General features: G+C 39.3%; 2 protein-coding genes across 10 annotated transcripts in view; one reads left to right on the plus strand and one right to left on the minus strand.

The window, feature by feature from the left end:
* The window catches only part of HIBCH (3-hydroxyisobutyryl-CoA hydrolase), a 49,307-nt gene extending 32,680 nt beyond the window's left edge, over positions 1-16,627 (minus strand). For all 4 annotated transcript variants that reach the window (XM_075028001.1, XM_075028000.1, XM_075027999.1 and 1 more), the window contains exons 1-6: positions 16,438-16,627; positions 15,423-15,465; positions 14,514-14,654; positions 12,973-13,057; positions 11,983-12,063; positions 9,829-9,881 (exon numbers count right to left, since the gene is read on the minus strand). In XM_075028001.1, the coding sequence (XP_074884102.1) occupies positions 9,829-9,881; positions 11,983-12,063; positions 12,973-13,057; positions 14,514-14,654; positions 15,423-15,465; positions 16,438-16,469 (435 nt within the window). In that variant the 5' untranslated portion in view covers positions 16,470-16,627. The remainder of the gene's footprint in view (positions 1-9,828; positions 9,882-11,982; positions 12,064-12,972; positions 13,058-14,513; positions 14,655-15,422; positions 15,466-16,437) is intronic.
* Positions 16,628-16,732: 105 nt separating this feature from the next.
* Positions 16,733-23,696, plus strand: part of MFSD6 (major facilitator superfamily domain containing 6) — a 48,706-nt gene continuing 41,742 nt past the window's right edge. For 3 of the 6 annotated variants that reach the window (XM_075027991.1, XM_075027992.1, XM_075027994.1), the window contains exons 1-3: positions 16,733-16,796; positions 16,885-16,947; positions 17,144-17,275. The gene's annotated coding sequence lies outside the window, so the exon portion shown is untranslated. The remainder of the gene's footprint in view (positions 16,797-16,884; positions 16,948-17,143; positions 17,276-23,696) is intronic. The other 3 variants (XM_075027993.1, XM_075027995.1, XM_075027997.1) reach the window with 2 other exon arrangements.

A 23,696-nucleotide genomic window follows, 5' to 3' on the forward strand; every position in this document is an offset into this window, starting at 1 on the left:
CCAGCTAGTTGTAACTCAGAAGCTAACTCATGAAGCCTGGGAATAAAGAATTTTATTTGTGTTTTTTATCTGCAGCAGTAAGAAAAATGTGTCTTTCCTTATGCTGCTTTGGTCCCGACTACAGAACACCAGGCAATCAAAAAAACAAATAATTCCCTTTTACAACCATGTAATTTAAATTCAACATTGATGTTCACTTTTCTAAAATGTATTTTGGAAGGAACAAGTTAAAAAATGTTATTTGCAGACATATGCCAGAAATTTTACTGTATTGGGTTTGTGTGGCAAGGTTTTGGTAGTGGGGGGGTTACAGGGGTGGCTGCTGTGAGAAGCTGCTGGAAGCTTCCCCTGTGTCCGACAGAGCTAATACCAGCCGACTCTAAGATGGACCCGCTGCTGGCCAAGGCTGAGCCAATCAGCGATAGTGGTAGCACCTCTGTGATAACAGATTTAAGAAGGAAAAAAGTTGCAGGGGGCACAGAAAGGGTAGCTGGTGAGAGGAGTGAGAACATATAAGAGAAACAACCCTGCAGAACCCCAGGTCAGTGAAGAAGGAGGGGGAGGAGATGCTCCAGGCGCCAGAGCAGAGATTCCCCTGCAGCCCATGGGGAAGACCATGGTGAGGCAGGCTGTCCCCCTGCAGCCCAGGGAGGTCCACGGTGGAGCAGATCTCCACCTGCAGCCTGTGGAGGACCCCATGCTGGAGCGGGTGAGTGCCTGAAGGAGGCTGTGACCCTGTGGGAAGCCCGCGCTGGAGCAGGCTCCTGGCAGGACCTGCGGATCTGTGGAGAGAGGAGCCCACGGTGGAGCAGGTTTTCTGGCAGGACTTGTGACCCCGCGGGGGACCCATGCTGGAGCAGTCTGTGCCTGAAGGACTGCACGCCGTGGAAGGGACCCATGCTAGAGCAGTTTGAAGAACTGCAGCCTGTGGGAAGGACCCACACTGGAGAAGGTCGTGGAGGACTGCGTCCCGTGGGAGGGACCCCACGCTGGAGCAGGGGAAGAGTGTGATGAGTCCTGCCCCTGAAGAGGATGAAGCGGCAGAGACAACGTGTGATGAACTGACCGTAAACCCCATTCCCCATCCCCCTGCACCACTGGGGGGGGGTTAGGTAGAGAATCCAGGAGTGAAGTTGTGCCTGGGAAGAAGGGAGGGGTGGAGGGAAGGTGTTTTGAGATTTGGTTTTATTTCTCATTACCCTACTCTTGTTGATTGGCAATAAATTGAGTTAATTTTCCCCAAGTTGAGTCTGTTTTGCCTGTGATGGTAATTGGTTGAGTGATCTCTCCTGTCCTTATCTTGACCCACAAGCCCTTTGTTATATTTTCTCTCCCCTGTCCAGCTGAGGAGGGGGAGTGATAGAAGGGCTTTGGTGGGCACCTGGCGTCCAGCCAGGGTCAACCCACCACATTTACATATATGTCGGTAGTGAAAGGAACATTCCTAAAGAGTTACAGCCACAGAATCTGGATAAAAATGGGACAGGATAAGGACAGCTATTGCTCAACTCCAGCTCCTTTGTGTACTGGAATTCTGTTGACTAAAATGTATAACATACAAGCTGCTTATGACATCACTACTTGATAAGAAATATTAATATAAGAACTGTTGGCTAAATCCTGCTAAAGTGTAAGTTTAGATGTTTGTAACTATATTGCTAGAATCCTCATGGTACCTGTATGTTGTGGTTTAACCCCAGCCAGCAACTAAGCACCACGCAGCCGCTCACTCGCTCCCCCCCATCCAGTGGGATGGGGGAGAAAATCAGGAAAGAGAAGTAAAACTCGTGGGTTGAGATAAGAACGGTTTAATAGAACAGAAAAGAAGAAACTAATAATGATAATGATAACACTAATAAAATGACAACAGTAGTAATAAAAGGATTGGAATGTACAAATGATGCACAGGGCAATTGCTCACCACCTGCCGACCAACACCCAGCCTCTAACAACATTGTTCAAGAAAACATCATATTAATTTAGCTGTTGGAAAGTGTTCACTGTAAATTACATTTCTAGTCTCAGTAAACTCTCTTAAACTTGTCCTGTATATCTAAGTCCTCATTTTCTTTGATGAATGTGGTCCAAATCTGTCAGAGCACTCATATATAGGCAATATGTTACATAAGGTAACATACGGACCTGTTAATAAATAACCAATATATTAAGTAAAAAAAATACTGACTGAACATTTTCCCCTCAGTAATGTTTCATTTTAAGTGGTTTAGAAAAATGCAAGATGCAGCTGTTATTTTGAATATTGAAATGGAAAACTTCTTAGACGTTTCTTCTATTAAAATAAGTATTAGAAAAAAATGTTACAGCTTAAATTACGTGCAAGCAGTTCAAAGTGTAAAAATACTCCTGAAAAACTGACTTCACCTCTCCTTGTAAGAAACTCCTTTATTTTAGGAACTGGCCTTCTTTTCACATAATTCTTCTTATTTCTGTGGTTGAGAATGATTTCTGTTAGAAATACCGATTCCTGAAAAAAGATAACTTCATATGATACCTTTAGAGCAAACTCCTCCACAGCATTCGGCTGTTTATTCTATGCAAGAACCTCAAACAACTAAGAAATAAGCGAGTATGTTTTTTTCCGTACAGTGCAACCAAGGGAAGTAGGCCAATTCCTATTGTGACATGCCGACATGCATTTTTTTGGCAACAAACATCCCTAAACACACACAAGAGCACAGGGGATTAATTTTTTTTTTATTAATTATTTTCAAAACCTGCTGATTGATTTCACTAGTACTTGCAGTTTATCTAATATTTTGCATGTCAGGCATTTACTTTCACCTACTGAAGAACTTTGCTACCAAGAAGAATTATATATCTGATGTAAATCTCTATCAAGTCTTCACCCATAGGTCTCAGAACATTATTATAAAGAGTCAACATTGGAAATACACAAAGCATTACTGAACAAACTTTTATAATTATAAAACCTTTTCAGAATGTTGTGAGGTAAAATTTCACAAATATGCCAGGCTAAAATTGAAATAAAACACTGCAAACTTCCTCCAGAAAAATATTCATTAAAATTTTGACAAGTCTTTATTGATTAAAGCAGAGTAAAAGCTTAAAACAGAGAAGTGTTCTACTTTTTCCTGAAGTGGGCTAAAACATCATCCTTCCCCAAAAGTCACATTCTTCTTAAACCCTTACTAAGACAAATGGACTTTAAACGATGCAACAGAGAATAATTACAGACAAAGGATGCAAATTTCAACTAAGTAAATTTCTGCCTTAAAGACCTACATAACAGGTCCTGAGATCTGATTTACAAGAAAAGCCAGATTCCTCTAACAATGTCAGCCTCTGGAATCTTTTCTGAAAATGAAGTGGCACTAACACAAAAAAAGAAGTAAAGCTAAATATTAGGTACTCAGTTCACTCTTCTACTGCAACATAAAAAGATGCAGTAATTCTGAATCTGTAGTCCAGAAGGGAACATGGTTAGATGCACAATAGAAGGAATATTTCCAAACCATAGAGTAGGTTCAGGAATTTGGCTTCATCTGTTTCTCTGGAACCCCTACATAACCCCCTGACTAAAATGACATTGTCACTCAGTAAGCAGCGTTCCTAAAAAGCTTCATGTTTTGAACTGCAACGTTTCTGATGCTTCCCCGTACACACCATAGTCTCCTCTCATAAACAAACTAGGGAAACATAGCCTAGATATCACTATGAAATGGAGGGCACAATCATCTGAAAGTATATTAAGAGTTATCAGCAGTCTGCAATCAAACTGAGAGGGCACCCTAGCTGAGGTCATACAGAAGCCAATCATTAATGAAGTTTTATTTGATTATTTTCATTATCTGCTTGGATGATGAAATAAGGATTTCTATAATTTACAGATTATTTTGGGGGAAGGCAAACACTTTGAAGGGCAGGATCAGAATTCAAACCCATCTCACTTTGGAGATCAGATAGAAACTAAGAAAATGAAGACTACACTTAAGAAAGCAAAATCAAATGCAGAGATTACAAGTATTTGTTCTGTGGAAAAAATGCCTAGACATTTTTCAGGGGTTTATAGCAACCATGAACTTAATACAAGTAATAATGCAATGCTGTTGCAAAAAGAACTACTTAAGGTATCACACTACAGCAGAGTCTCTACCAGCAGGCGCCAACGGGCTGAAGCATACCTGCTCAGCCTAGATTGAATACACCTGGGAAGCCTAATCAGATTGATGCAGTGGACCTATAAAAGGCAATGCCAGCTGATATGGCACTCAGATTTCTTGGGGGAGAAAATGAGTACTATTTTTTTCCTCCTTTGTAGTCTTTGAGGAAAAGGGTAGCTCCACAAGACTGGCTCTTTGATAAAAAAGTTCTGTTCAAGGAAGAGGATTTAAAAATTGGTAAAAGGTAAGCAATAAAGAAATGTACTGTGATGGAAGTTTATGTTATGCAAGGAGGGAGGAGGCAAGAGTAATAGCTTTAAGAATAACTAGAAGTGCTAGCCTCCTAGCACCTGATGCTTTGAGAAGCTGCTATTTACATGGGCTATTTGTGACAAAATATCTCCGAAATACATGGAGGATAATTATTCTGCTCTACTTGGTGCTGATGAATCCTCCAGCTGAAATAGTCTGGTCTCTGGTAATGAACTGTAAAGTACACAAATTGGAGAGATTCCAGAGGATTGCACAAAGACCAAGAGACTTAATCTATAGTAAAGGCTGAATAACTATCCTTATCCCTATTAAAGAGAGATGGCTAGAAGCAAGGAATGCAAGTATCTCAAAATGTTCTTAGACAGCTATGACTAAGACAGGAATATACTGCTTACACATACTAAAGACTTAAATTAGACACTAGGGAATCTTAACTTGAAAGAATAACTAAGCACTTGGGTGGAATATCTAGAAAAAACAGAATTTGTGCTGTTGGAGAGTTCTGAACACATTAGGTGAAAATCTGCTAAGCAATCATATAGCTATATTTAACCCTACTTCAAGTGCAAAAGAATAATCCTGAGGCTTCTCTCAGCTCTACACTTCTGTATAGTCTAAAGCTTAACATATTTGACATTACTACCTGAATGACTAACAGACTCAGTTCTTCAAAAAACTCTGCTCCCTAATAGTCACCTTACTTACAAAGAGTATCTTTAACTTAGATGTAGACTCTCAGTTTAAGTAAAAGACCTTCCCTAAAAAAAATATGGTACTGTTAGGTGTGTTGACAAAACTAATAGAAAGTCACTTGTGAACCCAAAGACCCAACTAACATGTTGTCTTCTCATACTCCCAGTCCGTATACCTGATGTCCTTCTCTACTGAGGAGAGCATAAAGCAGTCAGTACTGTGTACTGCTATTGCCCTCACAAACTGGGCCCTAGAATCAGAGGGAAGACAGACATAGAAATACCGTTGGGTGACCTTTATCTCTTAAAATTGCAAGCTATATTAAAGTTCCAACTTCCTATTACTCTCCCTAAACATGAAGATTAGAAAGTAAGATTCTCAGAATAACTCAAAACACAAGGCTTTGCAAAGGACTTGAGAGCTGGCAGCTCTACCAAACTCCATTTCTGTACTGAAAGTTTTGCACGTTACCGTATAAGTTAACATCTACTTGCCCCACAGGAAGATGTTTTCTTATCCTAAAACTCAAAGCATTAATTGTTAAAGCAAGAAGTGTAACATAATAGTATAATCTTCATAAATCTGTAACTTGCTAAAATAAACTTAGCAAATATACTGTGTAAGAGGCCAGACTAAAGGATTAAATCCTGTGTATAATTGTCCAAAGCCAAGAATTCCTATGTTTGAACAGTCATTACTCATCAGTAGAAAAATAAATATTTGGGTGCCTATTTTGGCCTTATTAATAAACACATAAGCATTCAATAATATTAGATGGTAGGCCTGAAACAGAGCAAATTGCTTTTCACAAAGCACAAAATGCAACTGTGAAACCGACTGCCACAGTCCTTTCTGAAGGCCAAGCCTACTCAATGTCAAAAAATACCAGATGAATAGAGAGGTGAGTGTGATTACTGACGGTGATTTAGCACCATGGTTCTGAAATAGAGCCTAGCTTAGGAAGTTTCTAAATCATGCATGCTCTAGAATACAATACTAAGGAAGAGGGTACTTTGTACACGCTATTGCAGATTCCTCCCTAAACTAAAAGCAATGGTCTTTGCTCCTGAAAATTATGTACTTCTGCTTTGGCAATATGCCACTAAAGTTTTAAGTATGCTTTACATAAAGTTAGGCCAGTGACCTGGACCACATCCATTAACTTTCAAACTCTATGCCCTGTATTATTTTTTTTTTGCTATCAAATACTCACCTTGAATTCTAAGCTCAATCATCTGAAAGCCACCACTCAAATCTGTCTAGTGTACTTTATTTGGCTCTGAAACAGGTTTAAAACACATTTTCATTAACCCTTTTAGTCTATTGGGAGTATCTGACACAGTAATATATGTTGTGCCAAAGCCTTATTTAAAACCACAGATTTAGACTGAGCTTATAAAGCACACTTCATCTCCAAAGAATTAGGGAAAAGATTGGGACTTTTCTAGAACCAAGAAGCTCAAACTTAGGACCTCACTTACAGACAGTAATATTAAAAAAAAAAAAAAGAAAGTTTTAATACTCTGCATTTATTGTCTACTGTTCAGGTATTTCATTTCAGGGAAATAAAAATCCATGGATAGAAGTCAACTAAAATAACCTGAATAGTAATTTTTAGCAAAATGAGAGTACATGCCCAGTGTTCCCTTCAACAGTATACACCCGTTAGCAGTAAATGTGGTATTTATAACTTGTTTCACTATTGTTTTGTAAAATGCAGTCATCTTTGCTTCATCAAACATACTTGTCACTTGAACTTACTGCTCTGAATAAGTACAAAAAGATGAAAAGATACATTTACATTGAATATCAATTTTTTATGAACTACAGGAGTATAGACAAGAAGGTGCAGAAAATAAGCTCCACAGCCCCATCTGTTGGCTAATTAAGCTCTCAAGAAAGCCATCTACCAGCCTCTAGCCAACAATGCTGAAGTGGAACCAGTTCATTTCTTTGGTACAATTCCAAGTTTTACCGTCACAAATTTATGATATCTGTGCATCAGTAGCAACTTTTACTAGCTAAACACATAACTGAGTTTCTAATACACTTGTGTGATTTTAATTTATTTTAAGTTAGAACAACAGAGCACTCCATGTGCATAGCACTGCTTTTTTGAGCAAGGTTGAGATTGACTTGCTTGCATTTTCATTCATAGATAAATGGTCTATAGTGAAATTGCAGTGTTTAAGAGGTGTCCCTTGATTTTTAAGCGCAAGCTAAAACCACTTGCTTCTGAAGCCAAGGGCTTGAATGTAATTTTTATTTTTTTTTTAAAGCCATTTACTGTAGTTTACAAGTGACAAATGTTTCTGGCTTCCATGGACTTGTAGCGACTAAGCCAGATCTTGAGCATATGAAATATGACCCGATTGTGCTAAAAACATAGAAGCTAGCATCTAAGTGATTTAAAACAAAGCATCAAATTATACCATGAATAGAATAACTCCTCCATATGAATGCAGTTCTAGTGAATAATTACAGTAGGACAGAGTACTTCCATACAGCAAGCAGAACGAGATAAAACTATGACCACGACAAGTTCAAGGGCTGTTCTAGAGGTTTTAATCTATAAAATCTCACTGCAGTGAACCTATTTGTATCACAATAGAAAACAGGGCTGCAAGCCTTAAGTTTGGTTAAGGTCAGTAGTGATGGGGCTCCCAGTGCTGAAAATGGTGAGAGAAAAGGGTGAGGGAAAGATAGGAGCTAACGCACTTTTGCTATGTAATCATTGGTCCATTCAGAGGAACCAAACCAAATCCTACAGACAGGGGAGGCATTTGAAAGGAAAAGCATAGAAGACAATGAAAAACTAACACAAAACATATACACAAAAATTTATCAGTGCTGAGAAATACTACTGCTGACCTCCTTTGTTAAATTATCAGTAGATAATTCCATGTACTGCCTGGGGTGAAGTCTGTTGATGAAAACATGCACTCCTGTAGGAAGGACATTAACTCAGAGTAAACTGAAGCTGTATAACAAGTGCAAATTAAATAGCACTCAAGGTTAAAAAAAAAAAAAGTTTAAAAGTAGTCTGGAACTTGAGACGTACCTGCTTGTTCCCCTATGTTAGCTTGCATACTTGCTCAATCAAAATCTAGTCCCCCAAATGAAGATAATTGCTACTAGTATCTGAAGATAAACAAGTAAGTTGTCATTCAAATTCTGATGGCAGTTAAACTCTGTCAAGGTCCCACTGAAATTTGAGTATCTGTTACTAAAATTTGGATATCCAACTAAAGTTTCAGACTAACTGCTGTCTTTTAAAACCTCCTTAAAAGAAAGAAAACTAATAAAGAATCTTAGTAAGGCAGGATAATCTGACTCCATTATGCTCTTTTCAGTTCAAAAAAATACTTTACTTTCAAAGGACAAAATTCTATTCCTGCTTAGGCCACAATCATAATAAGCAATCTATAGGACCTCTGAAAAGGCATTGGCTGCTGGGCAATTTTGCTCTTTCATAACTATCTGTGCTATTACTCAAAACTCCATAAAATAAATAGACTCCCTATCTCTTACCCACAACTCTTCAGGTCTCCTATGTTCAATAAAAAACTTTTTCTGCAAGAAGAGCTACAAGGCTAGTCCCCTTTATGCTGGAAACTATTTATGTATACTAGATTGGGGGGAAGAAAATGGCTATCTGGCTGAGATCTTTGGGGCTTGGTAGCAGAGAAGAGAAGCAAAGAGGAAGAGAGCTAGTGCATGTTCAGATCACAAGCTGAAAAGACCACAACCAAAATAGACAAAATTATATGTGTACGAAAAGACGGAAATGGAAGAGTCATGACAGGTGATGGATCCTGTAGTGTTCCACTTCTTGCATCCTGTCTTTGACAAACTTAATTTAAATAGTCTGTATACCCACATCATACTGATGTGCAAAAACCAATATAAATTTAAGTGATAATATGGCAGACGGACTTCACTGTCAAACTCATTGTTCAACATAACTTAAGATTATTGTATGCTACTCCCTGCTATGGTGCAAATATATCCAACAGATGTCAAACCAAAGAGAATAGCGTCCTAGCATGTAGAAAAGCATGGTATTGCCCTTTTAACTACCTGCTCATGGTGTTTACAGCCAACAATTGCTGGAAACATTACTAGCATTGAGTATAACTAGCAACGTGATGGAGTGTTCTCCATGTTGCTTTAGTAATAAGGTCTGGGCATGGGGGGGAATTCAGGATCTTGTGGCTCACGTTTTAGGAGTACTGCAGAGGTGAGAAAGTAGATATATTTCCAGATTATTTGTTGGAAAAATACAGAATTCATGAATGCCTGTTAAAGTATAGCTTAGAATTATATTTTTCAAACAGTTGTCCTTTAATTGTATTTTTATATAGTTCTATTTTTTAATACACTTTGAGTGGAGAATTCTTCTCAGCTCTTCTATGATTTACAAACTTGCATTTCAGTATTCTGAAAACCTTTGAGGGCTGTTTCTACAGTGACAGGATTTTCCTCTTTTTCTCAACACAGTCACCAGATCCTCAGAGAAAGCAGTTGCACAGGCTATCAAAGAACAGCAGAAGCACTAGAGGAGCAGCAATCTATGCTGACAAGCAGAGACAAAGGTTCAGATTACAATGAATTGAAATGTTTGCAACACCATGTGTGCATTTCATTCAACTCAAGTACAGAATATTACATTACTTTAAAACAAATTATATCAGATATCACACCAAGGTACTTAACTTACCCCTCCCATTGTAATGCCATCGATAAGTGCCACATATGGCTTCTTGCAAGTGCCTGTAAGAAATGTAAAAAAATATACATTTTTTTCAAAAGAGTGAACCTGTGACTAACTGTACACATGACACATTTCCCCATGTCTTACTTCAGCAAGAGCAACAGAAAATAAATGGTAAATTAAACAGTAAAATATCAACTTATAATGAAGGTACTTCATGTAATTCTTAAGCAATGAAAAGAAACACCAGTTACTTATTTACTGCATTCTGAGCGTTGTAAGAGAACAGTATACAACCACCAAATGTCACATTGTTTGCTGTGTGAGTACCTGACAATTTAGCCACATCTGGCTATTATAAATAGCTTTGTAGGATGCTGGGACACAACAGTTTTCCCTTTCACCCCACCTCACAGCCTGAAGTAACAGCACAGTGTGTACCAGCACTCCAGTACTTCACTACAAAGCCAGATGCATTGGTAGGTTTCAGCCAAAATGTGACTGTAAACTACTGCAATGCAAACATGTTCTGTCTTGCCAACTCTGTTGCATGTTACAACCCTGAACATGGCACAGGCAGGTAGAGATGATAATGTCCTAAAGTACCACAGTTTTATCTACCAACTTGATCTGTTGGGGCCTTTTGGAGGCATAAAACTAAAAACCTGATGCTTTCAATTACCATTCATGGAAAGATTCAGAAGTTCACTGTGAATGAAACTGCTGCCTTATATTCAGTGTTTTCAGGTCAGACTTAAAAGTTCAGTCATGTTGCTGATACAGGTATCCACTGCAACCATGTTGCTAGCTTTTCTGCAGCATCCTTGTTTATAAAAAGAACTATTTTAAAAGGCAGTTCAATCCTTTAAATTAGTAGTTAGAATATATAACAGAATTACATTTTTAACTTTGTTCTTATATGAACATATAAGCTAATGCATGGGCTCTAGATGCTAGTCTTTGAACTAAATCTCTGTAGAAGTATGCCTTCCCAATAGCAAATGCTGTGAAAGCAGCTCCCTTGTGTATTTTTAAGTTGTAAAATATAAGATATAATTAAATCTTTTTGGCAGAAATGTCAGTCTTAAAAGAATACAATCGTACCAAAGTTGTTAAAAATCTAGGTTTTGTAATTACATGCATTATAGGCAGAGAACACCCTAACCATTAAAAAAAAACAAAAAAACAAAACCAAGCTGCTAAATTATGTACCCTTGCAATAGTTGAATAGACTAGAATAGGTAGTTGGAAGGGACCTACAACAGTCATCTAGTCCAACTGCCATGGCAATACTAGTTTTTCCCAAGTATATGAAACCTAAAACTATTTTTCTTGATGAAGGCAAGAAAGGTACATGACAAACATGCTAAAACTAGAAACTCTGTCAAAGTAAAAATAACTTCAGAAATTACTCTTACTCTAATAACTCTATGCTCTTCTGTCAACCTAAGCTGATCTGCAAGACGTTCACCCCTCCTCCTGTAGTGACTAACACTGGATAGAATGTTTAAAAAACTCAAACTGTATTCCATTAAAGTATGTTTAGAGAAGTTTCTTCTCACTAAAACACTCAACTATTGACTTTTACCCTAAAGTTTAAACCTTGTCTTAATATCCTTTACCCCACTAAACTGTACAGAGCGTCTTTGCTATTAGTTATTTTAAGACCACATACTCCTCTGTTCTTTGCAATAAACTAAGGCAGTTAACTCCTAGCTTGCATATTCATTTATGCAGTTTATTTAAATGGAAAGCTTTAACATAATTTGATCTTCTGCTTTCTGCCTGAATACTAATGATTTTCTGTGCATCTATTTTTATCTCGGGTCTTCTTTGAAGTAGATCAATGATACTTAGTGCAGAATTGCACTGTCTGCATCCAAGACTTAATTAATCCATAATGGAAATACAACTACCCAGAACAATGGGATGGGATAAGGTAGCTATCATGATAGCTTAAACAAAAGAAACAAATTCTGCATGCAAGGTATAACAATGAGATACGTTACACTACTGGTATTGAACTTGGTAAAAAAAAAAAAAAAATTACTACTTATGTCATCAGAGTCTTTTATAGATTAGCGAAGAGAGAAAGTGAATTTACACTCAAAGCAACTAATATGAAAACTGTACTGCTTCAGAATTTGCTATTAAACATACCAATGGCATTGTTCAGGATATATTCTTCTCTGAAGAAATCACGTGCCAGTCTATCTCCAACTTTTCCTGCATCTGCAATAGCTTAAGAGAAATAAAAATCCTAAAGGTAACTATAAGTTTAATAGAAAATACAAGTAAAAAAAATTAGTATCACATGATAACAGTTTTTTTCCTACAGCAATCAAACAGCAACTTAATCCTACTTTGTTTTATTTGAGAAAATTTGCTCAAACTTAAATATGAATGCAAAGTATCAAATTTGAGTCAATTATATTATGCTGGAGACTTTGTCACATACTTGTGAGAGTGCAGTCCACTTTCTATGCTATGGAAGCCCTCCTAATGCCTGGTAGTCTTGTTTGTGATATTTTGCATCAATATATAGAACAATCACTTAAAACTGGTTATATTGAAGACTCCGAATACTAAAAATGAGAAGCCAATTAGAGCAGGACATAATTTAACAATAACCTGTGCTGCTTGTTTACCTAAAATATAAAACAACTGCTAATTTTCACAGTTCGGAGATTTCTTACGGTTCACAGTTACAAAATAATCACAGATACATTGATCACCATTGTCAGCTCTGTATCTAGCCATCTCAAACATCAGACAAATTATCCAATAGTAACAGAGCTACCTATTAGGACCCTTCAAATTTCTTGTAAAGAAGCTGTCAGTAATGAAAATCTGGGAAGAAAAAGATAGAGACAGGAACCCTCTCTTCCTAGGAATGTCTGGCTGCTATTACCAGTTATTCATAAAAATACCAGTTTTTACTCTTTTATACAATGTTCCAACAGCTGTCTCCTGACAAATAACCTAAATAGCATCTGCACATCAAGGTGTCATAAGAAGTCAACACAACTAATCTCTCCTACTGTTGTATAGCAAGCCTCTGTTTACCTGAGTCACAGTAAATAAAGGAAATCAATGCAAAGTAGTAATGGGAAAAGATATGTCAAATGTTTAAGTGACTATAGTCCTTACCTCTGATGTCACCCCCAGCACAAAAAGCTTTTCCTCCAGTTCCCTTTATAATTATTAGAAAAGTTTCAGGATCTTGCTCCCAAGTCTAAAAAGAAGTGTTTCCATGTAAGATTAAAGGCCGTGCAAAAAATGCTTTCTCTGTATACTGTCTGTAATTCTTATTTTACATTTTCAAAAAGCAAATCAAACCACCTTAAAATTGTTTGTCTTAAGCTGAAGTTTGAGAGCTAAAGGTCTTTCTGCCACCCCTGTGTCCTATTCAACCTTGACACTGGAGATCAGCAGAGCTGCCTCACATATTTCAGAAAAACACCTGTGCAGAGCTCCCAATCTCTGAAGAAAGGTAGCACTCCCTAAAACAGGGTCCGACATAAATCTCAATGGGAACAGAATGCTGGGGCAGAAAGCTGACAGTATGGAAGATATAACAACAGTGTTTCAGGCCAAATCACGAAAGTTGTGTAAATCTAAGATGCATGGCAAGGAAAACAGCATTTAAATTGTTGATGGATTTTGTCAAAATGACTGCAATCTAACTGAGGCTGGATCGAATCAATTTGTGCACAGATGTTTTGCTAGGTACAAAGACTATGGGTTTTGGTTTTTTCCTGAATTACACTGGTACAAGACTTCAGCAGTGGTGCAACCATATTGAAAAAAAATGCCTTTTACAGGCTTTTTCCCCCTCCTCTAAACTATGCTTATGTATCCCTTACTCAAGTAAGTGTACACAGATAAAAAAGAGACAAGACATTTCTGTATACCAGCAACTGTGCTTAAAATTATGCCACCTTTTAAGGTTGTGCTTCAAATAAACCCCAGTACTCGGCACTACAGATTAAGTATTTCTTTCTTTAAGTGTTCTTCAAAGAATGCATAAATTTGCAACACAACCATTTACCAAAATACCAAAAGGCAGGCAACTATCCAACAAATACTGGTATCTAATTAGTTTGTCTTTGTGCATATGATAAATATCATCATTAAATTAAAAAGGACTTTTTGCATGCTTAAAATTTCACATTACTTCACTAGCTTGTAGAAACAGTACCTGTAAATCCATAAAGTTCTTCTTTAAGGAATGACACTGACAGCACTTTGCTTCCTAATGGCTTGTATCTTTTATTTCAGCCACACAGCCTTCGCACAAAAAGTGTACGCAGTCAAGAGGCAACACCACTGTATAGCTTGGAATTTGTGCATGCCAACTGACCGGCTGGGTGTTGCCAAAAGGAACATATAAACACTGAGCGCTGCTTCCTTTTAATTCAGTTCTGGTTTTAATATGGGTGTCTCTTTATCTATCAAGACGCTAAATTTAACTTTGTCAGACAGCGTGTTTCTCCTACATGCCTTCTCCTCTTTCTAACTTGCTTGAAACTGTCTGTTCTTTCTCATCCTATAAGTCTGAGCTCACTGGCCAATGCACTCACACAGACTTTCATTCTTTAAAGCAGTACACTAAGAAGTGTCAGACTGAATTTTAAAATTGGTTTGGGATAACGTATGTATAGTGGATGGGTAGAAGCAGAGCTACTAACCTTTATTTGTGGATAAATTTGTTGGATCATAGAAAGAGTTAGTGCATTGAGAACCTTGGGTCTATTCAAAGTTATTATAGCTGCACCTCCTCTCTTTTCCAACAACACTTCAGCTGTCAAATCTGTTTGCTTAGACATTTTCTGTACATGCAAAAACAAAAAAATAAAGCATATGTCATCAGTTAGATACCTTGAGTAACATACTTACAAGAGTGATTATGGAAATATATTCTCAAAATGCACTATTTAAGATCATAAAACATGTATTCTGGAAATGTATGCTAAGGCTTTCCCACTGTTCTTCAAGTTTAATTTGCATTTCCTAAACAGTTCTTTTGAAACCACTCTGAGTCCTTTAAAGTAATAAACCTCAGACAAGTTTTTGAGCCACACACACTTTGACAATGATATTTGGGTTCATTAAAAAAAAAACAAAAACCCCACTAAAACACAAAACCATGATTCTTTAAGACAGACATTCTGAAAAATACTTGCAACAATAATAACAATGACAGTTCCATGTGTCCCTACTGGCAGTTTGACACTGGAAACCCAGATGTACACATTGCTTTGTCTTTAAGTAACTTTCAACAGTAGAGAACAAATCACTGAAGTATTTTCACAATTGATCTCAAACGCACAGTTGAATGATATTTAAGGAATATACAGAAGCTAACATAGAAATTAACTATAAAAGTAGGTAAGGCCAAAATAATTAAGCTTTAATTTACACCATAATAGAAACTTGTAACAAAGTGCTCAAAGACATGGGCATTATGCCTGAGCAATGAACAATGGCATTCAGAACCCTTGCAAGCAGACACATTACAAGTTGCATGTGCTGTCTTCCTCAGGGGAGTTAAGAGTCCTAAAAGCTTCCAACTCAGTCAAACAAGATGCTGTTCTTACCAAATGTTGTAGTATCACTTGCAGTCTGTTGAATGACTTCAGCCTGAAAAAGAAATATTAAAAAGACAGCTAAAACCATAAACCAGCTATACAATCCTCAAATATATGACTGCTGAGTTAAACAAAGCTTTGTCAGAAAAATTGCTGAACACAATTGTTTTACATTCTCATTTTTAAAATCAAGTAAATTAGAGTACAATTTTGATATCAAAACACTTGGAAACTTCTTTGCTTACTAGTAAATAGGTAGCAGATACCAATGCCAACTACTAATGTTTTCAGCGTACTCACGTTAGGAGAACCTGGAAATAATAAGACAAAGAGTTTGGGGGACATGTTTCACACTTCGCAGCATGTGTCTTAAAGGTTTACAGCCCTTTTCTGAACACTTATATACTACCATTTTAAAAAAAATGGTCTTGTCAAAAACTTGTGAATTTCCAAAGCTCCCATTACAACAAACCTGCCCTCAAGTCCTTGTGTATATATACATTTAGGTGGGTTTATGTAACAGCTTGAACAAGGCTCATGCTTCTGTTGCTGACAGGAGATGCCCACGCTGGGACGTTCTGTGAAGGTGTTGCTTATTCACTGTCACCGTATCGAGGAAGACCGTTAACAATGGCATTTGCTGGACTTCAGACACCTGGCCTGCATCAACATTAACGAGCACCTTTGCCTTTCAGCTACTTAAGAGCACAAAACCCAGCCAATTAACATGTTCCATGCGAACGTCCCGGCGTCCTAAGCTAGTTTTTAGGTACATGCTCGTTTTAGAGTGGGGAAGTTAATCTTGGCCTAGCTAATCTAGGCCTAAATTGTATTTTACACTAGTTCAGGGGGCTGCAATCCCGGGCATTAAAAGCCTTCCCAGACCATCGCTCCCTGCCGCAAAGCTCCGCCACAAGCTGCGGGCGCGGCCGCCCCCGCCGCCATTTAAGAGCCCCTCGGCGGGGGGGGAGCGTGGGAGAAGCTCCGCCGCTCCTCAGAACGGCCACCGCCTCTTCCCCGTTACCTGGGCAGCGGCCTCAGTACCCGGGCCGCCATGGCGGCTCACCGGCGCGGTCGATCGCCGTCATCGGGTAACCGATGGGAGAGGGCGCATGCGCGGGGGGGAGCGGTCGGCGGGACGGGCTCCGTTCCCCTCAACCCCTCCTCACCGCTTCCCGGGTGAACCGGCGGCTCTGAGGGGCGGCCGCCCGCCGCCGGGTCTTCCCCCCCCCCCCCGCCCCGCTCGCCCTCCCGCCCTCACGTACGTGAGGGCGGGAGGGCGAGCGGGGCGGGGGGGGGGGGGGGGGGGGAAGACCCGGCGGCGGGCGGCCGCCCTCGAACAGCCCTTTATCCAGTCAACATAGCGACTAACAAAGGCGTAAGGTCAGCAGGGCGTCGGCATGGGGTTCGTAAGCAAGGCTACAGGCCCCTTGCTCGGTAGTTTTATGAAGGGTTTTCCTTCCCTTGACAGGATCTGGGCTGAAGGAGTGCTGCTCCCCGTCCTGGATTAGGCCGGGAGGTGTGAGGACATGAGGTGAGGCTGTTCCTTCGTCGGTGAAGGCCGTGGTGCCGTATGTAGCAATAACATAAACCCTGGTGGCTGGTGCCCAAAGTGGAGAAAACCGGCATTGCCGGGTTACCTTCAGAGCCGAACTTCGTGGACTGAAACTGCGTTTTGAGGATGTATTGTTTTCAGTGGCAAAACGGGTTTCTTAATTTCTGACCTCCAGGTTTTTCCTCATCCTTTACACCTGCAGCCACACCTCTGCTGGCCTCTTACCTACTGACACACAGATTGGTGAGCTGGGATTAAGGAGCTGCTCTAAATGTAACATCCCACCAAAACCTGGTTATCCTAGAAGGTAAATACAGAGATTAAGCAGCTAGCGGGGTTACTGCCCCGACAGTAGCTACAGACAGAATTGTGAGCTCTAACGCAGCATGTGTTCAGCATAAATAGGCTCAGAAACAGCAACTGGGAAAATTGACTTAAAAAAAGAAGATTAAGGCACTTGAGAATTTGTGGCCATCACACTGGGAATCCATAGTACTAAATTCACTTTTACTTCAGTAACTAAATCGGACCTTTCCATGGATATGTTTAGGCTGACACATAACCCCATGAGAGTGATACTAAAAAGTGAACTGTGGAGTAAATTACAGTACAGTGCATTAGGTAGAAATGTAGCTTCATCACCTCTCAATGTAGCAAGTTCTTAGCACTGTCTGTCTTGATTCACATCCATATTTAAAAACGGTAAGGTTAAAACGTTGTAGCAAAATTTTTTGCTGCAACAAAAAAATCAGCTCTTGGAAGCACTTCTGGAGAAGTCCCCAGAGGGCAACCTTGCTCTTCATTTCAAGAAATGATTCAGCCCCTGCTTATAGCAGCATCATCTGTATTGACATTTCCATTGCAGTAACTCTCAGGGTGTATTAAATTTGGTTGTAAAAAAATCAAACCAAATAGGCACAAAAAAAGACACAGAACATTTCTGTATTATGCAGTCTCAGTTTTCAGTCTTGTACACTGTGAACAAAAAACAACTGACAATAGGATGTAAGGTGCTTTTGCAGGCATTGGGAGACTGCCTACTGCAAACTAATTAATTGCAGAATTCATTAGGCAATCCAGACTGTTCAAACTTTTACCTACAGATTATATGATCATTAAAGACGCAGCCTATTAGTGTCATCTTGAATGTATACAGCCCCGTATGCTGTTTTACAGCAAGTACCATGCAATTTAATCTAAACCAGTCTAAATGACACCAGATTATCACAGCTGCCAAATCTGAACCCTTACTTAGATTTATATTTTTTAAATTATTTTTGAGGATAACTCTGTATCTGTCATCCAGGCATAACCAAATTATGAGGAGTTTGATAAGTGGATAACATTTTTGTACTTCATATCCTATGTCTGAAAGTCTATACATTTCACAGACAAACACGAACAGAACATTTCTGTAGGATGAACTTTTTGTGGAAATTAAGAAATCAGTGTGTGGAAGCTAACCTTGGGTAAGAGCAGGTGGAGGCTGTTTGAAACTGCTGGAAATCTCTTAATAAATTCCACCTGCACATGGTGCACCTAGACAAGGCTGTGATCAGGACATGATTACATAGGATGTCTGTTTCTTGAGTCCAAAATAGAAGTCACTGGTCTGATTCATCTTTTACTTATGCAGATTTTAATCTATTTCCCCCCTGGCTTCAGTATAAATAATGATGTAGGTCCTTTCTTTGTTGTCTTCCAGCTGTATGTCTGATTTAGAACAAGAGCAGGGCCTCCTCATTTGTAAACAATGAAGTAACAGCAAGCATTGTCTTGCGACAGCTACTGATTTCTTTCCATGGTGCTGACACTGAATTTGTACTTAATGTTTTCTTTAACACCCCCCCCCCCTTTTTTTAAATTGGTTTCAAGAAGAAGGGGTGGTGACAGAAGAGCCATCTTCCTTGAGCCTAGTGTTCTTAATTTTAAAACATGCTGGTGATGGCTTGAATTTACCTATAGATTTTTGGGGGTACAGCGGAAGTAGGTGTTAGAAAACTGCAATTTTCTCACAGACAGCCATTTAGTGCCTGCAAGTCAGTCCAAAAAGTAACTCAGATATCATCCTGTTTTTAATAGTCCTGCACACCCCATATTTTGCAGTGGAATAGCAAAGTGAAAATGTTTTCTAAAAAGTAAATAAAAGATTTCTATAAGTAGTGTTAAAGAATTTACGAACGTGGGTTTCTCTAGGTTTGCTTTATTCACAACTCGGAGTTGGGCCACCACCGCAGTGAATGGCAACCCTCCAAAAGTTTTCAAATCTTTTATACCCTTTTGACACCCATTGTCCCAATCCAAAGTCTCTGTAATTTTCCAGTCGATTCTCTGTTCTCATATCATTATCATCCATCATCTTATCTCATCCATTCTCCATTCTCATGTCTCGGTTCTTCTGGGATTGGTGGTCACAGGCAGAAAGTCTCCAGTCATCATCATCACTTATCTTCTTACACTTCAAAGGTACCTATGAATTTCTAAAGAAACTACTCAGGTTATGTTATTAATTTATCTTGTTCTAAAGTTAATCACTTACTCCCATGTCTTAGGTCTAATATGTATCATCTGTTCTCTGTTGATTCAGCTTGACTGGATTCTAAGACAGCCAGGAAAAGGGAGTCTCATAGAACGATTCTGCAGCTCCTAGATATTGTTTATATGCACCTGCATTCTATTAATCATATCTAAACCAATATCTAATCCTTGTTATATGTCTAATATGAATAGTCTTAAAACAATAAGGCAAACAGTCTTAAAACAATGAGGCTTAAGGCCTAGTTCCTTTTACAAGTAGAAATAGGAAAAAGAGTGAAAATAATGGAGTCACATGAGAATAAGTGGGATGAGATGACCTTTAACCTGCGAGTTTATGGATGATATTACTATTAGCAAAGAGGGCTGCAGGAGATTGGATATACTAGGGGTGACCAGCACCCCTAGTAACCAAGCCAGGAACTCGGGGAGTATAAGTGTAATAGCCAGAAGGATAGGCAGGTTGTAATTCCTCCCCTTGAAGAAATTTCCTGGCAGTGTGTTCAGAAGGTTTGGAAAGAGAAATTGCAGACTGTAGGAGGACTTTAGAGTTGAGCAGATGTTTTGGGGTTTTGTTTCTGGGTTTTTTTGGTTTCTTTTCCAGAAAAACATGTAACTTCAGGATGTGGGAGCTCTTGCTCCCAAGAAGGATTCCAAGAGCAGCTCAGCTGCATTCTGTATGCCACTTATATAGTCCTAATTAATCATTAATTTGTACCTCTCACTTTCATCTGAGAGCTCTCAATGTATTTCACCAAGACCAGGTAATAAAATGGTACAAGTACTTCATCATGTCCCATGCTCCCGTGTCAGGCTTGCTGTAAATTTAATCTTTTCCTCTGCTGCTCTAAGAGCTAGCATCTAATTTCTCTCTGTGTGGGTAGTAAGTGCATCCTTGCAGTGTATGAAGGTAAGGGAAAATGAGTCTGTGAAGGCTTGAGGAATAGAATGGGAAAATTTCCAGTTCATCCCTGCTAACTCGTTATTACTGTACTGACAAGCAATCCTGAAATTGTTTTTTCTCAGTCCAGGCTCAGTTGACAATACTGTAAAACACCTGCACAGATGACACATGTTCAAATTTCCTTGCACCAACACGGACACCTAGTACTAAAGGCTCAGGTCTGCAATGGAGAGTCTTCTTCCATTGATGTCAGTGAGAGTAGAAGTAGACTTAAAATAAGTGGAACACTAATCTGTTTCTCCACTCTTAAACAATAGGCCAGCCCATGAAGGACTGAAACACATATGTAATATGGAGAAGCAAATTTTTGCTTTTGTCTGTAACATGAGTAATCCCATGGGAACAGAGTACCTTCCCCAGGGCTTTTGGTCAGAGACTTTTCAGATAATGCATCCATAAAACATCTGAAGTCATAGATTTAGGAGGAGGGCACAGCTTATGGCATGCAGTAGTGAATTTCTCCTGTAACAAGAAAGTGTGTGAGAGGGAAAAAACACCTTTTTTTTTCTTTTTTCCTTTTCTTTTTTTTTTAACCAGTTAATTTGCATCGTATCAGTGGGGAACTAGAAGTGTTTGGAAAAGGATGAAAGCAAATCCATAATGAAACTCTGTGAGTGGAGTAGCTTCCATTTTCTTTTGGCCTCAGAGGGCACCAGAGAAAGTGTGGGGGTGGCTGAGTGCCGCTGCTGCAGACGCTCCTGTGTTGATGAGGCTGGGAGAGAGGCTCCAAGCAAGGTCCATCCACCAGTGAGTTCCTCCCCTCCCACCGCCCCAGCTTAGACATACCACTCATGCTGCATCCACCCTGCCAGTACCCCCTAGGTTAGACAGGACCCTGGGCAAACACCCTCCTACATCTTTTTTCCCTGCTGCCACAAGCAATCTGTCACTCCTCCCCTCAAACCACCCTCCACCTACGTACAAAACCATAACTGTAAGGAACGCCCTCTTCCCTTCCCCCTTCCCTCCCCACGGGTCTGTTCATCTTAGTGGGTGAAAAATGCTATCTTCCTAGCGATCAGGTCACCCCTGAATTTGGCTTTGAGACCCAAGCTGTTTGGTATCTTTTAGGACCACAGCTGGGAAAGCTCTGATTGCAGATCTATTGTGTTAGTTTTTCATTTGCATGTAATTGCACATGTGCAGGTGGGAAGGGGCTATTTGCTTCCCACTTGCTTTGATATGCCTCCCTTCCTGCGAGGACCGCTTCCTTCCCTTCCTGCTCTCGGCCTCCCACACATCCAGCAATGAGAAATGCTGCGGAAAACTGACCAGCTACCAACCCGCCCACCTGAGGAGGAGGAGGAGCACTAGCAGCAGCAGCAGCACTTTTCTGTCTCAGCTTTTTAAACACAGTTAAAAAGAGCTGAAGCGTGGGTGGAAATAGCTGTAGGGAGTGTGTGTGGGAATGGGGCCAGAGGAAAGTGAATTTTCTGTTGGTAGGACAGTTAACTTCCAGTGGACCAAAAAAATTCCCCAAGGATATCTTACTCCTGAGGGTGTCTTCGGGTGTATGATTAGTTCTTAAGGTTGAGTTTTCCAGGTCTGGAAAGAATGAAACTGAGTTTCTTTTTACCTGGTAGTGCAAGTGATGGTGCAGTGGCAGACAGCACTCCTCACTCAGGGGAGCTTGCCTACAAGACTTTGGGAGTCTGCTCAGCAAATGATACTTGCATTGCATCCCGTTGTGTCATCACGTCTGTTGTTCTGCTCGCGGTGTATCTGCTTGATTCTGTGAGAGTCAGAGCTGCCTGTATGTAGGAAGAGAAAAAGGCATGTGGTTTTCACACAGTGTGGGTCTGTATTTCAAAATACTATCCCTGTTGGACCTCTTGAAATAGCACTATCCCAGAATATCAGTTAATTCAAGATTTACTCTAAATTTGTTCTTCTATATGAAATTAAATACAAGCATATTTATGTTAACAGGATGTTATTTGAGGTGCTTTGCTTGTATTACATGAAAATAGCAGTGAAACTAGTATAGGAAAACAGAACTTGTAAGGCTAGTAGTATAGAGTGCAAAGTGGTACTGCTCTTTCTTAAGAAATCTCTCTGATAGACTCCATGAACCAAGGGTACAGAACAGCTTTCAGGTTCTGACTTGGTTTGACTTAACTATCTGGAATAGAGGTTTTACAATATGTAATCCTAATCAAATTCGTCCTAACTTGAGTTAGTTACAGGCATTTTTCTCAATCAAAACTCTACCCATAAATTTATTTTGACTAGATTTCTCACCAGCATTAGACTTATATATATAGACATATCCATTACTGATGCAGTAATGTATATAATGATGATCTTATATCAGGATGTGGTCTGTAATGATTCAAAGAGATGCAATAAGATCCAATTAATGCAATTTGATTCTCAAAGTATAGGAGATTTTTTAAAAATATTGTATAGGGCATGTAATTTTTTCCTAGTGAGTAGTAACCTCAAACTTGGTATTTGAATGGATTTAGCCCTGTGAAGTAACTCTTTTCCTGGAAAAGGAGTGTGAAATCATGTCATAAGGCAACTTACCTTCCAGTCAAGACATAGCAGTTTGCCAGACCTGTTTCACAGACCAGGACTGCACAGATACTATGCAGTAGGGAACTGGGCTCACTGACTTCAGTGCCTCCCCCCCTGCCAGCCTGTCTCTTGTAGCTCTGGAGATTTTACCCTAGAGTAGGAATGAAAAATGCAGGCATAATTCCTTATGCTGATCAGCTCAGAAACAAAGTAAGTTATGAATAAGCCTAATTAACACATTTGCATGTGACACAACATAACGATCAGCTGATGGACTTATGTTACCAAGAGCTAAAGCAGTATCAATGGAGATGTAACCTTAATGGAACTAATTATCCTGATGTTTTAAAAGTCTTATTTCTGAATGGTGATTAATATTTTAAATATATCTTTATAACCTTCTGCTGAATCTTATGTAACTCATAATTATAATCTACTGGAATTACATACCCACCCTGAGGAGGAACAATATTCCAAATAGTAAGTTCATGTCACTTGACTGATTTACTTTAAAACATTGCAGTAATTCCTTTGTCAGTAGCATTTTGAAGCACTATTGGCCCACTTGTAATTCTGTCTCACATTTAGCATTGGTTCAGTTAACTTTAAAGGTAGTGCTTTTCATACCTTTTATATCAATGAATGTACATCAGATTTTAAATGCAGATTATATGCTTATCTTGCCAACTACTGTTAGCCTGAAATTTTC

This window comes from Buteo buteo, chromosome 5 (assembly GCF_964188355.1).
Source record: "Buteo buteo chromosome 5, bButBut1.hap1.1, whole genome shotgun sequence".
Lineage (NCBI taxonomy): Eukaryota > Metazoa > Chordata > Aves > Accipitriformes > Accipitridae > Buteo > Buteo buteo.